Below are 18,230 nucleotides of genomic sequence, written 5' to 3' on the forward strand. Positions count from 1 at the left end.
CAAACCACGTACAGAGAGAGAGATTAATGAGTTTGCTCTACAGCCGTAGCAAACAGTCTTATGGCTTCTAGCTCATGTGGTAGAGGCTCATGCACTAAGCTCCAGAGGCCCTAGGTTTGATCCCACCTGCTAACGACAAGGGTCTGTCAGTGTTACAAGTGGGGGCTCGTCCGGGATTTCAACTGGGAAGTCTCTGAAGCTCAGGACACACTTCCTCAGCTATGGGAAGTATGTAGTCCACACACTTCCTAGGTGTGGTGTTCTGTCCCATCTAGTGGCACTGAGACCACTTAGAGAGAGAGAGAGAGATTAATGAGTCTACTCTACAGCCTTAGCTAATGCCCATATGGCTTTTAGCTTATGCAGTAGAGGCTCATGCACTAAGCTACAGTGGCCCAGGTTTGATCCCGCCCACTGATGACTGGAGTCTGTTGGTGTTACTTTTTCCAATCAACTTTGATGACACCTGGCTAGAGGAGTTAATAGTCCTTTGTCTTTGAGGAACAGGTTCACTCCCTCTCAGGACTTCTCGGGTAAATACATGTAAGTCAAAATTTCATCTTATGTTCATAACTTTACATATAATGTTGTTACACACATTTCACCATATTATTGACCAGTGAGTTATTAGTTTTCAAATGATACCTTAGCAAGGCATATTTTGTACAAAGATTATTACAGTAGTGTGTACGGTTTGAATATAGGAATGCTTTTGGTCACAATTATCAGATATTTTCTTTTATTATTAGGAATTTTTCTGTGCTACAGACTTTCTGAATCCTTGAATCTATGGGAAGAGGCCAAAATTAATGGAAAAAAAAAGAACCTGAAACCTATCTCCTTTAAAGGCAATAGAGTCTGGATAATCAAAGTGTGAAAAACGGGGAAGTCCTGCAATTAAAAATAAGCAGAATAGCCATCAATAATTTAAATGGTTCATGGCCGCTAGCATGAAACCAACCCCCAATATTACCTCTTCAAAGAATGCGTTAACAAGGGGTTATGGTTACAGCTGTCATGGGGATCAGTTACAATTAATGAGAGATTTATGCAGCTAGTTTTTTCCTCATTTCTTTAATTACCATGCATTTAAGAATTATTATAAAAGAACCTAATTGTGGATGATTTTCAATGTGTAAAGAAGTGGGTTTTAAAAAGCCTAAAAGTGAAAAGCCATTCAATCAAACTCCGATCCACATGTGTTAAGCAGGAAGCAGAGCTGTGCATAACTTGTTGTGAACTCAGCAAGCGAGGTGAGCATTTGCAGCATCAGTGAACATCAGGCTGACTTCCAAGTGCTATGGAGGAATTTAGACTTTATGAAGGAAACCATGCAGAACACAGCAATTGTACATTATTTCAACCCTAAACCAGGTCAATCTTTGTAGTTTTGGCCAAGCTTCACTTCAAGTATCAGGATTCACTCAAACTCTGAACTCAAAGTGCAACTCAATGAGTATGAATCCATCTGAACAAAACAAGCAAACAAAAAATGTTTGAACAGGAAACTTACGCTCCTAAGTCACTTACATACTTTTGAAAACTTTCCACTGTCTACGCTGGGTACTAAATCATACTAAGACATTGCCTCAGTACTTGCAGAACTGCAATTTCCAATTAGTAGGTCAATTTATTGCCTGTGCCTACTTTTCAGTGCATCAATTTATCAATATACAGTATTACCACATAGTCACTTATGGATACATGCAGAAGAAAATGAGGACAAAAGACCTTGGTTTATTGACATTTCCACCATCTCAAAAACAAAGTTTTGGAATGAACTCACATTAACATGAAGGATATATCTATATCTAGATATCCATGTCCAATATGACATATCACTGGAAAGAATTAATTTGCTATTTGTGGTAAAAATTAACCAAAACCTTATTTATAAAATAAACTTATGGATGTAAAAGAATATACTGTTTTTATTTAAAAAAAGCAATACATTTCTGAATTACATTTTAATTTTATAAATAATTATTCAGTTTCTGAAGACCATTATACTTTCACTTTGAGCTTATATTAATCTCTCTTACCTGTTATAGTTGCTTTGTTGATGGATGGTTGGTTACACATGGGTGACCGTCTGACAATGGAAAAAAAAGGCATAAATGTGTCAAGTTTGTATATTAGTGCATTCTTTAAACCATTTGTTTGAAAACACTTTTATTTGAGAGATTATTTGGGGTTGGAATGTATAGAAACTGACAAAAGTAGCTCATTCAGAGTATATACAGAGGTGAACAGAACTCACAAATGAACCTCATATTATTTCATAGCTTGCGAACCCCAGCATGGAACGTTTTCAGGCATTACAACTGCACTGAAAAATTGTGCTTAAACACAGTTTACATTTACTTATATTTAAATGGAGTTGTAACACAATTTGGGAAGGACCAGGTCCTTATCTAGCACAATTACTCTAACCCCACATTACCTGGCCAAACAGGAGCAGGCCTGCATATCACCTAATACAACTTTACATTCATTCAACTATAAAGTTTTTGGGATGGTTGCAGTGAATCTATCCCCATATATCCCCAAATATCCAATCCCCATTTGCAGTGACATGCTAGTAGATTCTTTGGAGCTTCCAGAACTCCAGGAGACCTTGAGTGAAATCCCATCCCCACTGAAGTCAATGATTCACACTGACGTCAATGGAGCCAGGATTTCATGACCCCTGATTTGAAAATTGAAGGGCATTGATCATGACGTTAATTTAACCCTCTTAGTCTAGTTGGCTACAGAGTGTAGGTAAATGTGGAAAGAAAAATAAGGAATGATAAGAATGCCATAATTAATTATGAACCTGGACCTAGAGCAGGGGTGGGCAAACTTTTTGGCCCGAGGGCCACATCAGGGTTGCAAAACTGTATTGAGGGCCGGATAGGGAAGAGCATATTTTAACTGTTGTATTTCTACAAACCATAACTAGTACAAACTCCCTAAGTCCTCAGAGAGATCCTACAAACCTTGAGCTGTAGCTCACGAAAGCTTATGCTCAAATAAATTTGTTAGTCTCTAAGGTGCCACAAGTACTCCTTTTCTTTTTATAAAACCTTGATTCATTCCCTTAGCACCCTCCATCCTGTGCACTGAATGAGGCAGGGCTCCTACAGAAAAAATATTATGAGACCCTGTAATTAGAGACTGAAGATTATTGTGATGTGTGTGCACAAAGATAAAATAAAAGTACAAAGGAGAAGGAACAGGCAACCTTAATTCCAGTATTTCCTAATTTTGAATGCTGACTATACAACCAATATATGTTCTGTTAATTTAGTTTTTTAAATCTAATATAATATAAATTGTGTGAAAATTCCTACTGCATACAATAAGGTAGACTAGTCATATTGGTATTACTTTGCTATTAAATTGGTACTAATATGAAGCTTTTAGAATACAATTTAAATAGATAGCATTCTAAAAAGAAACTGTCTAGTGTCAAATCCCTCACATTGGGATACTACAACATAGAGGCATGTCTCCTGGCTGGGAGATGGCAGTAGCCCATCTTGGGGAAAGGTTGCACTGAATATTATATAATAAGGTCCCATGAATCAACAGTATGTAGGAGAAGGAAAATTCTGAATTCAAACTAGGCAAACAGAGCTCACTTAGCCTCTTCTGGCTAGTCTGTCTAGGAGAAGGAAAACTCTCATTTCAAATTTGAGCAATCCAAGCTCACTAGCCTTGAAAGGCAAGCAGATTTGAGTGGAACCACTGATACTTGTTCATAGCAGGCCAGCTGGCTATGCCATGGCATTTCCATGAGCTGGACAGGGTGGACTGGCCTAACAAGCCATTACATTTGAAACTCGCTTATTATAGAAACAGGACAGCAAACCAAATTGATTCATAAGAATTTTACCCATGGCTAACAAATGGAAATGGATTTTGGATAATGGCTTAATATGTATGTGAGCTGGAATGTGAGAAGTCTATTTGCTCTAGGCCAGACTGAACTAGTAGTGGAGGAGTTAAATTATCAGTTCCCTTGCTGCCATACAGGAGACAGGTACAGGAGAGTTGACAGTTGGAAAATACTTTGAATATTCAAGGGGACAAGTGAAACAGATGGGGTTACTTTAGTGGTGAATAAGAAAAAGTTACTTTAGTGAACAGCTGGAAACTGGCATCTGAACAGATTGTCATAGCAAGGTTTCCTGGTGCCTGCAACAACCTATGCATAGCTGTGACCTGTGGTTATGCACCAGCAAAAGAAGCAGAAGAGGAAGAGGAGGATGGATTTTATCAACAACCAGATAGCAATGTCAATGAGATTTCTGATTATGATATGAATCTAATAATGGGAGATTATTAAAAGGTTGGTAGCAGACATAGTAAGCAAATGAATAGTGTTGTACCAAACAGCATTGGTCCATGTTAGAGTCTATAGAAGGGCAGAGTGTGGCAATGATCATGAACCACTAATGAGAAAGTTTAAGTTAAAGTCTAGGAAAAATATGAGTACAATTGGCACCAAATTTGTTGTTGATAAGTTAAAGAATAGCTCTGCAAGGAAGGGATACAAGGTGGCACTTGGAGGGCATTTCAGGCTATTATTTTGTGATGAGGAAGACATTTCACCACAGACTGCATGGGAAATATTCAAGAAAGTGATACAAAACACAGTGGATGAAATTATTGGAAAGCATAAGAAAATAAAGGAAAAGCTGAACAAGCAATGAAACACAAACATTACAGGAAAAGTGTAAACAAGCAAGACTGCTGGGAAAGTGGAAGAATTAAAAGCATTATGCAAAACCATTAAGATATCACAAAGAATGGACAAGCAAAAGTTTTCAAAAGAAGAGACTCAAGGAGGCTCAATATGAGAAGGTATCAAGAAAACAAAATATGAAAACAATATACAAAAAGCTAAGGTTGTATGGCAACACAATCAAGCCAATAATGCAAGCAATAAAAAGGCTACTGGTGGATTGACAACAAATGCCAAAAAGGTGTTGGAAGTAGGGAAGAAGCATTTTGACAAATTGCTGAACCCTGTAGTTCATCCAGATGCAAGCATTCCAGATATGCTAGATGAACAGGGCAGCTTGCAAGACAGAATACAGACCAGCACTGAACCACCATTAGAAAAAAAGAAAGAGAAATGAAGCAGTTAAAAAATGAGGAAATTGCAGGAACACACAACATAAGAGAGCTGAGCTGCTAACAGCCAGCAAGACAAGTGCTATCCAAGTACTAGAAAAAATATACAAGAAATTATTAGAACAAGAGGAGATAGCAGATGTCTGGCTAAAGGCAATATTTGAACCAACCTTGACGGAAGGAGATCCTGTTGTTCCAAATAATTATAGATGCATAGGCTTATTGTCAGTACAGGGAAAAATCATGACAAAACTACATCAACAGATTAAGGCCAATTTTAGAGGAAGTAGTGGTGAGAAATACAGCAGCTTCAGACCAGGCAAAAATTGCACCGATCAGATACTCATACTCCAACAGTTGATGGAAAAAAGCAAGAATGGGATTAAAGATGTTTGCTATTTTCATTGACTTCAGTCAGGTTTTTTGATTTAATTTGGAAGGAAGCATTAGAGAAAGGAGCAAAATCATATGAAGTTCCAGATAATATGATTGCAATTATAAAAGCCTTGCACAAAGAGTCATATGCTGCATAAGAACTGGTGGAAAATTTAGCAACTGGTTCAAGTCAAAGTTTGCTGTAAGATAAGGGGACATGGAAGTATCGTTGCTTTTCATCTGTTCGTAAACTGAATATTAAGAATGTTAGATGAGTCAGAGGGTTGACATTGGATAATCTAGAGTTAAGCGCCTCAATTTATGCAGGTGATGTACAACTGGCAGACAAGTTTAAATTAATTATGATAATCTTTGCTACCTTGGAAAATTGGTGTAGTTGACTTGGACTTAAAATAAGCACCAAGATGATGTGATTGCATTTTGGAATAGGGACAATAAATGTAGTAATGATGAAGTCATAAAACAAATAGAATCTTATGAGTATCTAGGAAGCTTGATCAGTGCCAATGGTTCCATCAAAAATGAGATTAAAAGGAGGTGTGCCTTTGCTACAAGTGCTGCAAGAAATTGATGAAATTATGGAATGATAAAAACATTATGTTTAGTACCTAAGTGAAAATTTATCAAACTAGTGTACTAACTATATTACTCTATGGATGGAGTGCATTATGCATTAAATGAAACAGACATCAGAAGGCCGGAGGTAGTAGAGAAAAAGGGCAGGTATAAAGTGGAATGATTTTAAGACAAATGAAGAAGTTAGAAGGAGAGTAGGATGTGAAATTATGGTATAGAACTGGCTACAATTGAAAATATTATGATGATGGCAACACTACAGAAGACCAATAGTGATAGGATGCCAAAGAAAATAATGCAAGCACATTGACGGTCAGTTTGACCAAGAAGCTGACTACCAACTAGATGTCTGGATGTTGTTTGCAGGGACATGACCAGGCGGGGCTTAATGGAGGAACAAGCCATTGGACAGGAATGAAAGCCAACACTCTAAACTGCTCCCTGTGTCTACAAAGATGCTCTAGGATGAAAGAGTGTCAAATTATTTTACAAACTAACAATGCACTATAAACAACTTCTATCTTGTAACTACAGTGACAAGAAACCCAAGTTCTACTCATAATTTACAACATTAACCACTATCCACAACTCCTTAATGGAATTACAGCTGTATATTACATGATTTCTTTTTTTTTGTATGTAAAACAGGTTCCACTGTTGTTAATTGAGACTACATTTCTGTAGCAATGTTGGAAAAAAATGTTGTATGTGTTATTTCTGTTTTATAATCAGAATTCAATAGGTATGCTAAGACTCCATTACCATATATTTTCAAATAAAGGTTTCACTGTCCTGGACTCAATAGGCAGAATTTTAGGATCAGATCCTGCTAGTGAGTTGCCACGTGTGTTGTGGTTCACACACTTGGATCCAACTGCAGGATCCCTTACACATGACTAATTTGATGCAAGTCACAGATATGCTTAGAAGTTACTCCCAAGTTTAAATAATCACATTGTAGGTAAGGTACTACAAGATAAAATGATGGCTGTTGGCTTAGTTTTAATGTTTAACACTGTTATTTCAAAATATTAATAGAAAATTAACTGGTCATATCATTTGGGGCTTTTACAAGTCTAATAGCATGGAATGCACTCTGAAATGTAAAGACATCACCCTTAGTTCTAACATTTAATAAGCATCACTCCAAAAAGTTCAGAGGGGAAAAGAGTCTGCACTCACTTGTTGGGTGCCCGATCTGGTAAGTTGGTTAATGCAGCAAAATTATTCCGTACAGTACGCAGGCTGGCCAGCACCTGGAACAAAGAAAGATGTTTCGTTCTGAATTCTTGCATGTGATATTGATTTATTGCCACTCCGCTGTGTTAAAGGCAAAAGAAAAATGCATTACAAAATGGATTTTAAAACGTTTCCAGGCTTGTTTTAATGTCCGAAGACTGAACATTATTTAATAATAAATCTTTTGTAAAACAAGAACAACAGTTTATGGCTTTCCCCCCTTCGTTAAACAACTCATTATTTGTTTAAAGACAGACTTATTTGAAGAGGAGGAAAGTTTTTCACAGAATGCAATTTAACTCTCCAAAATGACCAAAAAATAATTCATGTTTTTAGAAGAATGGCCCACTAACACCTAGCACTGCATACATAAAAATGATTACATGATTTTCCATTTGCACAGCGGCAATCTTTTACATTTTACATATAGTTTGAATAAAATGTAGTGAAAAAGTTACCAAATTCATATGCCTTGCCTATATGAACACTAATAAATATGTGTGTAGAAAATGCATTCAGTACAATGCTAGACCTGAATATAAACAAAGGATAATGTCTAGACTATGGGTACACATGAACCAGAATGGGGCATGCAATGAATATAAGAGACAACAAAAATTAGAAGAAAAGATTTGCTGCTTTTTAAAGAAAGAAAAAAAGAGTAATCAGAAGAGAAAATACTAGATAGAACTGAGGGAAAAAAGAGTATGAAGATATTGTAGAAAGACAGGGTGAGCTGGAAGGGGGAAGGGAAAAAAGGACTAAAGGAAAAGAGAGAAAAGGAGAACAGAGAAAACCTTATTGCCAATTCTCAAGAGTTTTACCCAGTGCCCTGTCCGCTGCTGCATGGTTTCAGAGTAGCAGCTTTTATGGTGGGTTATGAATGACAAGATGATCTCTGATGCAGGTAGGTGCCAATCCTGTCCTGACAGACCAATATGGATCCCAGGTAAACCCTGTACTATTTATTAGCTCACTGAAGTTCTCATAACTATATTTTAGTAATATTCATTTTGTGACATGCACAAACATCATGCTAAGAAAATTTGGATGCTCAAACTAAAGGAGAACATTGTTCTTACTTTACTATGCCTCACCCTTCCTCTCCTCTTTTGTCTCCAATAACATACAGTTCCATGGTCTTAGTTCTACTGTTAGATACACAGAGGCAACTCTCAGTCACTTCAGTTGAGAGATGCCCACATCTACTTGAGAGGAAAATGTGGTCCCATGAGTTCAGAAATTCACCACTGAAATACTTAACTTTTGATATATCATAAGACAGCTATATTGTTAAAATGTATCCATGATTTATATTTAAGTTATAATTATATTTGAATTGATATTTTGTAAAACATAATAAAACCTGGTTACAAGAATCAAAACTAAATAATTAATATATGTGATTATGTAAGTGAACATATTCTGTGCAGAAATTATTATATATAAAAATATCTGCAAATAAAGACCTGAAAGTGGCTAGTAAACTGTGGATGACAGAGTATATTGACATTTTAACAGCAGAAGATCACAGTTTTGTCCCTTGATGGCACAATAGCACTATGGCTTGACACAATATTTGAGGAGAAATGAAAATAGGTTATTTTGTAGTGTATGTAACTGCTTTTTATTACACAAATAATCAGGGGTAAACCAATAAAAAAGAGCTATAGGTAACATCTGTGGCAGAATCAGCTTGTTGACAAAGTTATTTTTTTTCTTTTCCTTCCCCGAATCAAGCAAGAAATCTGATTTCAAGATAAGAGACAGGAAACGATGGGTGTGACTGTGGGGCCCTTCAAATGTAAACTGTAACATCACCTGAAAATTAGATTACTCATCATATTACTTCATATGGATATATAAGTTGTGCCTACCTGAGCAAATGGTGTCACAATCAAGTCATCTCCATGTCTGAAAAATAAACAAAATTATAAATTAGATGTTACGCATGACTATTCTCAATGAAGCTACTTTTAAAAAAATCAGGACATAAATTAAGTCTTATAAATTACTTTAGTTAACCTCAGTCTTATTCCTCAATATCCATTCATCCCAACTGCTTTAAAAATGCCTCTGAAAGGAAAACATTTAGCAGTTATCCAATCAGCCGGTGGCTTAATGGGACCGCTGGAGAACCAGTTGATTTTTACACTGCATATTGGACAGATGAACACGGACACACAGGATGAATCAGCAAAGATCACATTCCCAAACTTCCATTTCCCCCCCTTCTTTGAAACTAAATGGAATCTCTTTCATATAAGAATTAACCAGGCATGCCTGTGTGGCTGGTAGCACCCACAATTAGTTTTGGTGGAGGGAGCCCACCTAAATATTGAAAGTGATTTGCATTAAGTATTACTAACAGATTACACTTTGTGAGGGTTGGATAAGCTAGTAACTGCAGATGACTGGGGACTGCATCACAGACTAATAAAAACCTAGTTAAACTTTTAAACTGACTAACATATCTGAAGTTATATAGGAGTGTTACTTAATGTGTGCGGTTGCTGTAGCAACTGCACCCACACCATGCTAGGTGATGTAGGCATAAAGTGTCATAATGTCTTAGTGGAGGAGGGAGGGAAAGGGGGTTATTATTTCTTCAGTAACAAAAACTTCTTGTTAGAGGAAACCGGGTAATTTCCACTTCCCTGATGAATAAAATTTCAAAGTTATACATAAACTACCACAGATAGTCACGGCCTGCGTGTGATATTTTGCATTTAGTTACCAGAGGTACTGAGTAACCACAGGGCGAAGAAACTTAAGAGGGCTGACATATATATACAGTTTATCTGTTCTTTAATGACACTTTCACAGAACTGTGACTGATAATGAATATACTGTAATTAACCCATGACCGATATATACATAATCCGATAAGTCATCATTTGAAATATTTTTCCCCAAATATGCTCCATTATGAACAATTTGTCTAATATTACTTTTATGGTTCTAATTCTAGAGTTACCTGGCATTCATGTTCTTTTCAGAAAAAATAATAATGTTAGCTTTATCCAACTAGCTGGAGCTAGAAATTTCTAATTTTTATTTTTTAAATAAGGCAAAGAGAACAGTCAATAAAAGCCAGAAAATGATTCACAAAGAAATAATTTAATAAGAATTTGTTTTTAATATGCCTGATTTATTGTGCAATAGATGTGTCACACAAGTTATAGATTGCAGCTTTAGCATCTGAAATCATTCATCCAAAATTGTTACTGACAGTTTGTATTTTAATGTGCTTAAAATTTTAAACCTATTTTCAATAAGGAGCTTTCCTTCCACTGCGAAAAATTAAATATATATGAGAGAAAGAGGGAGTGTGTTTAAAAAGGGACTTTTCATATTAATAAAAAGGTCACTTCTAAGGAACTTTTATGATTAAAATAGAAATTTGAGTGGCATTTGATTTGCTAGAAAGTGATTGTTATTATTTAGATAGTGCCCACAAGATAGCAGGTGATTTATAGGTGTTGCAACATAGTGGTCCCTAAAAGCTCTGAATGTAAGCAGACAGGCCCAGATCAAATAGAAATTAGGAGCCCAAATACCTTTGAAGATCTGGGACATTGCAACGAAGGATGGGGAATAGGATGAAACAAAAATTAAGTGAGTGACCAGTGATATTAAGCATACACTTTATTAGTTGCTTTTATTGTCATCTCTTGTGTTAATATTTATGTGAATGGAAGAGTAGGTTTTAAGAGGGAAGAGGTGTGTATTTTAATGGGGAGGGGGTCTTGCAAAAGTAGGTGAAGGCATGACTGACATGGTCAGGGAAGGAGCTGGCAAACCTCTTTGGGGTCTAATTTATTTAACAAAAGGCCAAATGTGGTATGCAAACAAGACTTTACCCCAGTAGGTGGTAGGTGGGGTTAGGTGGGGATGAGTTCACTTTAGTCTGTCTGCCCTATCTGAGTCCATCCTCTTCCTCTGTTTTAGGTTCTTTACCGGTAAGGCCCTCTTGACCTGGGACAAGCCCCTGGAGCCATGCATCTTACCATCACCTGGAAGAGGGTTCCTTTTCTGGGTTCAAGTTTCAGAGGGGTAGCCATGTTAGTTTGGATCTGTAAAAGCGGCAAAGAGTCCTGTGGCACCTTATAAACTAACACACATATTGGATGCATCCAACAAAGGGGTATTCACCCACGAAAGCTCATGCTCCAATACATCTGTTAGTCTATAAGGTGCCACAGGACTCTTTGCCGCTTTTCTGGGTTCAGGGTCCCTACAGAGGTCAAACCATAGCAACTCTTCTATGAAACGGCATACAGTCCTCTGTGATCTGGAGTTCCTGTTGCCGTCTGGTAAGCAGACAGGTTTCCCTAGGAGCTTAGCACTCATAGCTCTTCCTTCCTTTTCAGAACCTTCTGCATCTTGGAGCACTCTTCTTAGGTTCCCTTTCTTGGTGAGCTTTCTAACCAACAGAGGCTGTCCTAGCTATAGGCAGACTTGGATGGATATTTCTGTGATGGATGACGCTGGCAGGGCAGTCAATGGATGGAACCAGCTGATGTTCTGAAGAGCAGGAAATGGCTGACAGCTGGGCTGCCAAAGAAGTACCACCACCCCTTCCCCATCTGCTCCCCATGCTCTGGATGGGTAAGATCGTAGCGGCGGCTCAGAGCTGCTCCTTGGCAGTACTGCAAGCATGATTGTGGCTTTGGCCATAAGTGTCACTACCTGCTCGGCTCCATGTCAGCACCTAGCTCACACCTTCCACTCCGCACCTGGCCTCCAAAAGCCAGGCTGCTTAGGCAGCCATTGGCACCTGCCTCTGCCCCAGCTTCCACCCTGGACTCGCACTGTGGCTGGTCCTTCAACTCAGGGCCGGCCCACAACACTTTGGCACCTGAGGCAGGGAGCTCAAATGATGCCCCCATGCCCCCTCACTTGGGCCAAAACTTTGAAAGATCTCAGTTCTGCGTTCTTCCTCTTCTACTCCTCTCATGGTACTGCTCTGCTACCTACCCCAATAAAGGAGAACTAATTAACTTTAAATGCCTTGTTCAAAAATTTTAAGTAACACTTAACTTCCAAACTCCTGAACAGCAAATGTAACTTTTCTTGTCTGCATAGTAAACACTGGCATTTTTATCTGTTTGAATAATCAAAGTGGTGCTTTCCCTGCCTTCTTGGTTGCAAAGATTTGAACTGCTTCCTGCTGAAGGTCCACAATCTGAGCCAGCTCATGCTCTGTTGAGATGGTTGCAAGGCCAACCAGCCTCTCCTGTGTTATTGTGGAGCGTAGATGTGTTTTTATTAACTTCAGCTTGGAGAAGCTGCGTTCTCCACTGGTAACTGTTATAGGAAGCATTAGAAGTATGCACAGAGCATCAAAAGCATTTGGAAAGAGGGTGGTCATCTTATTTGTGCACATATATTCCAGAACAGCCTTTTTAGTTGATCTTGCTGAAATGTATCTTGAAAGGGCTTTCAGTTCATCACCTAAATCACTCGCATCAATACTGCGCATGTCATCATCTGTCAACACTGTCTCTAGTGCCTTGCATTGCTGGTGTAGGTCTTCTTCAGGTATAGTGAGGAGTTTTGGAATATCATACAACATCCCAAATATACTGCTGTGTTCCTTGAGCTGCATGAAATGTTTTTCAACTGACTGAACTGCACATTCTAGCACCTAGTTAAAGAATTCAACTTTGAATTGTTGTTTGGGGTCTCTTTTGGGATTATCCTGTGCCTCATAATCAAAATGTCTTCTTCTTCGGTGACTCTTATATTCTTGAATGGGTGGGAAAATGACTTCAGTGTGAAGTTCCTCTGCCAACTTCTGTGCACTCTTCAGAACATTTTGAAATCCCTCATCTGACCCGTAAGACTGTAGGTATGACTTTGCTTTGTCCAGTTGTTCCATTGCTCCAGATATATCAAAGTCAACACTGTGGAGTCTCTTGCTTACAATATTTATTTCAAACAGTATGTCATGACACAACAGTAAGCCACACGGAAATCTGAAGTTTTGTATGTTTCTGGTGATTCCATTTTCCTCTGCCACTGTTCTCCCACAAACAGTTCCTGTCATAGCATTATTCTCCATAATGGAAACTATGGCATCATCTATCTTCCCAGTTTGGTGTTTGATAGGCTTTATCGCCCCCACTCGACTTTCCCATTGTGTGGCACTCAGTGGTTTCAGTGTCAGAGAGGATGTTCCCAGATGTTGCTTCGAAATTTGCCATCGATAAGTTGATGCAGAGAAAAATACATAGATGCTTTGAATTATATTTAAAAATTCAGCAGCCTCACTAGAAGTTGATGCTGCATCACTGACCACCAAGTTCAATGAATGAGAACTGCATGGGACAAAAAAAGCTCAAGGGTTTAACTCTCGGATCCGTGTCTGCATTCCTCTGTTCTTTCCTCTTATGTTGGCACCATTATCGTAGCCCTGACCTCTCATGTCAGCTATCGCAATTTCTGTATCTTCCAGCTTTTTAAGAAGCACATTTGTCATACCAGCTCCTATAGTAACACATCAATGTCAATAAATTCTAGAAAATGCTCTCTGACAGTCACCATTGCAGGGACATTTTCACTAGTTCTGTTGTTACATAACGTACCATTAAAGTCATCTGTTCCATATGGCTGATGTCAGGTGTGCAGTCCAGAATAACAGAGTAATATCTTGCTGACTTCAGATCCGCCACAATCTTCTGTTTGACTTTTGTTGCCAGTAACTGTATGATCTCATTTTGAATTGTTTTTCTAAGGTAGTGGTATGTGTACATTTCTTGGGTGGTGACTCTTCTTAGATGCTCCTGGAGTATAGCATCAAACTCAGCCATCAGCTCCACAATTTTAAGGAAGTTTCCATTGTTTGGCACATACAGCTGATCTGAAGTGCCATGCAGTGCTAGGTTTTGGGTAGCAAGCATTCTCACAATGGCAATGAGCCTTTTCAGAACATTTTGCCAGTAAAGAGATTCTGATGCAATCTTCTCTTGATGCTGATCATCTATGATGGCTTTAACCTTAGTCTCATCTCAAGCTCTTTCCACCTATGGAATGCTCTCTGGTGATTTGCTGCCTTCTCACGGCATGCCAGATTTCTAGCCAGATTTTTCCAGTCCTTTGTTCCTGTAGAACCCAAAGTGGCTGGAACATTAGACTGGAAGAGTTTGCAACAAAAACAGTGTGCAGCATTCTGGCTTTTTGAGTACATAAGCCATGGCTTCTCCACTTTGTCACCATTGGGGATTTCACGCCAGTAATGTGTTGGATGGAAACTTCTATTTTCATGGTTTTTGGGAAACATGAAGTTTTTCACTTGCTGTGGCCCATGCAGTACAAGGCTACTGCTTAAGTGAGTCAACAATCCTGGATCATCTAAACTTAAGGAACTAAACTCAGCAGCAGCTGTTTCTTGCACCTTCACCACACTCTTCTCTGATCTACACTTTTCTTCAGGAATGTGCATGGTTACATCCATTTGAGATGGAGATATGGATGCTGCAGTAGCTGCCAGGTCACCTGCACTCTGACTAACTGGAAGATCAGGCATCTCCTCACCACGCACATCCTCGCTGGGGCTGGAAGGCTCACTGTGAACATTTGTGTCTATGTATCACAGGAAAGCTCCTTCCTGGTTAGATAGAAAAGCTTCCTTTGCATTCTTTCTTTTTCTGAATGCTGTCCCAGAGGGGCGTTTTCTTCTTTCACTCATGACTGATGTTCTGTGCCAGCTATAGTGGCTCTCAACACTCAATGGAAGGGGACAAATAAGCAGACTGATAGCAGGGCCTTAGTGAGGGAAGATATCAGCATCTTAAGGGCCTAACTGGCTCCTACTATTTCAGTTGATTGCCTGTTCTCCTCAAGTGGGTTCAGGGAAGCATCAGGAAACAGGAAGCTCCCTGAGAAGCTGATGTTAATCCATCCAGGCTCCTGGGGGTGCTAGAAAGGTACCTAAGAGACTCCTCTTCCTCTCTCTCCCTGCAGCTCCTGCTGCTTTCTGTTATTCCCTCGACCTTTTTTCCTGCCTGCCTGTTATGTCTCTTGTGCCATCCTTCCTCCAGCACAGCACTCCACCATCTCTGTGCATCTAGAGCAGAGAGAATACATATGCACCAGCAGCAGATACAATTTTTTACACTCTGGGTCCTAGTGGTGCTCTCCAACCCCAGTCTGGCACCCGAGGTGGCCACCTCAGTTCGCCTCATGGTAAGGCCAGCCCTGCTTCAACTCCAGTGTCCAGGGCTCCCAGCAAGCAGCTCATCCAGAATGGTGCAGGCCGCAGACTTGAGGGAGCAGGTGTGATCTGTGGGTGTGAAGAGCCAGGCAGGGGTGTGGAAGGGGGTGCACAGGTGCTGGGAACTGGGCAGGTGGTGAGGGCCGGAGCAAGGCAAGAAAGTGGGTGGTTCAGGGGCCAAGGTGTTGGGCTGAGCTGGTGTAGGGCCCGGGTGAGGGTGCAGGGACCATGCACAAACCCCCCACTCTGTCCTGTGAGAAGAAGCTTACCAGCCCCTATGTGTAAGCAGGTGAATAGTCCCGCTATTGTGGGGAACTTTCCTGGCTTCTGTACTACCCTGGTGAAATGAAAGGATCTGAGTCCTCGCTCCCACTTCCTTTACCCAGTGGCCTCCCTGCCCTTGAGGACTCCCCTTCCACTCTCCTGTCTGGTAGAGTAACCCTTTATTAGACCCAGGTGTCCCTTAGCTAATTAACTGCCACTAAGCAATTAAGTACTCACAGGTAGGTCTGGGTTAGCTCATTCTCTTTAGCAGAGCCTGTCACAGATAGGTTGGGTGCCTGACCCACTCAGAAGGCCAGTTACTCTGTGACAATCACCATCCTCTTAATGACAGGTTTCAGAGTAGCAGGCCTGTTAATCTGTATTCGCAAAAAGAAAAGGAGTACTTGTGGCACCTTAGAGACTAACAAATTTATCTGAGCATAAGCTTTCGAATTTATCTGAGCATAGCTATAGCTCATGAAAGCTTATGCTCAGATAAATTTGTTTTAGTCTCTAAGGTGCCACAAGTACTCCTCATCCTCTTAATAACAGCCCTTAACATAGTTGAAGACTGTTGTCATGTCCCTGCTCAGTCTTCTTTTCTCAAGACTAAACATGCCCAGTCTTTCTCTTCATTTCCATTCATTGCTGCCTACGAGCTATGTATTGTTCTTTAGTGACAGAGCAAAACAACATTTCATTGGGATGCACTGTGGCAAGGTCTCTGCTTGTGAATCCCCCTTTTCCTTTACTCCCCCACACTACTGTTTGGGATCTCTCTTGCAGGGCTACACTCTAGTCTATATCTAGCCTACATACAGATGATGCTCCTCACACCTCCAGACTGGGGGAAGTCGTGTTATTTGCTGCATAATAGTTTACTCACCTCCTCTTCAATAAAACCTTCTTGCTTGTTTGGCCTTTTTACTGTCTGTTTATCAGCTGGAATCCCTGAATTTTCAAGCAAATCACTCTTCTGTCTGCCTGATGTCAACCCAATCTATCTGCCAGTTAGGTCAAAAACATATAAACAGGTGAGCATGTCCATAAAAATAAGCTCAAGCAGCATGTTTTTTGAAGGGTATGATCCTAAGTGGGACCTTGTTACTGAGTGTAGAGGCCCTATCCTAAAACCAACGTGTTAGGAGTTCTTGTTAATCTATCCTGATCCCCACGCTTGGTGAAGCTGAGTCACGGAAACAAAACAGTTAGTTATAAAAGTTATCTAAGGTAGTGGTGAGTGGTCAGTAATGTCCCCAAAATTTCAAGTCACTGCTGCCTCTACCCAAAATCAGAAGGGGAATTAGGGGGAATCCTCTTCCTATTGCCAAAAGCTCCAGTCTTCTCATGGGTAAGGCTAAGATTTTGTCATGGTTATTTTTACTAAAAGTCATGGACAGGTCACAGGCAATAAACAAAAATTCACAGAAGGCATGACCTGTCTGTGACTTTTGCTGCTGTGGCTCCATGGTTTCCCCCACCACCATGGTGGCTGGGAGCTGTGGGGTCCCCCTCCGCCCACAGTGGCTGGGAGCTGCAGGGTGACCATATTTTCCAAAGAGAAAACAGGACACCCCAGCTGTTTGCCCAACGCATCCCCCTCCTCCCGCGCGAGGCTGTCGCCTGTCTCTGGAACCCTGAGGAGGGCCCCCTTAGGAGTCTGTCACATGTTGCTGGAACTTTGCCTGGTGGTTCCTGTTACTTGTTGCTACTGTTGGCTGTTGCTGGAACCCTGTGAAGCCCCCACTGGCTGTCAGCTGCAGAGTCCTGCAAGTCCTGGGGCTGAAGCAGAGACTGTCACAGAGGTCTCTGGAAGTCACAGAGTCCATGATTTCCATGATTTCCATGACATAAATGTAGCCTTACTCATGAGTAACGAAAGCTTCCCATACCTAACAAGTGGAAAATACTTCAAAGTTCTACTACTCAACTACCAAAACCCCTGGCTTCCCAAACTACCACCTCCACCTGTCTTCCATAATGTAGTTATGAGCTGTCAATACAAAAATTAGCAACACATTAAAAATTTGAGGGCAGCTCAAAATTTATAATTTTGAAGTGTAGGGCTGCAAGGGGCCTCAAGAGAATATCAAGTCCAGGTGCCGAGGTAGGAACAAGTAAACCTAGACCATCCCTGACAGGTAATTGTCCAACCTGTTCTTAAAAATCTCTAATGATGGGGATTCCACAACTTCCTTTGGAAGCCTGTTCCAGTGTTTAACTACCCTTATAGTTAGAAAGTTTTTCCAAATACCTAAACTAAGTCTCCCTTGCTGCAGATCAAGCTTGTTATTTCTTGTCCCACCTTCCATGGACATGGAGGACAATTGATCACTGACCATTTTCTAACAGCCCTTGGGGGGGGAGGGCTAGCTCAGTGGTTTGAGCATTGGCCTGCTAAACCCAGGGTTGT

General features: G+C 40.1%; 1 protein-coding gene across 4 annotated transcripts in view; it reads right to left on the minus strand.

Annotated features, from left to right (window-relative positions):
- Positions 1-18,230, minus strand: part of PDE4D (phosphodiesterase 4D) — a 1,154,521-nt gene that overhangs the window by 148,553 nt on the left and 987,738 nt on the right. For all 4 annotated transcript variants that reach the window (XM_043515458.1, XM_038401475.2, XM_038401476.2 and 1 more), the window contains 3 exons: positions 9,213-9,249; positions 7,279-7,352; positions 2,043-2,092 (listed from right to left, as the gene is read on the minus strand). In XM_043515458.1, coding sequence (XP_043371393.1) covers positions 2,043-2,092; positions 7,279-7,352; positions 9,213-9,249 — 161 coding nt within the window. The remainder of the gene's footprint in view (positions 1-2,042; positions 2,093-7,278; positions 7,353-9,212; positions 9,250-18,230) is intronic.

Source organism: Dermochelys coriacea, chromosome 5 (assembly GCF_009764565.3).
Source record: "Dermochelys coriacea isolate rDerCor1 chromosome 5, rDerCor1.pri.v4, whole genome shotgun sequence".
In the NCBI taxonomy this organism is placed as follows: Eukaryota; Metazoa; Chordata; order Testudines; family Dermochelyidae; genus Dermochelys; species Dermochelys coriacea.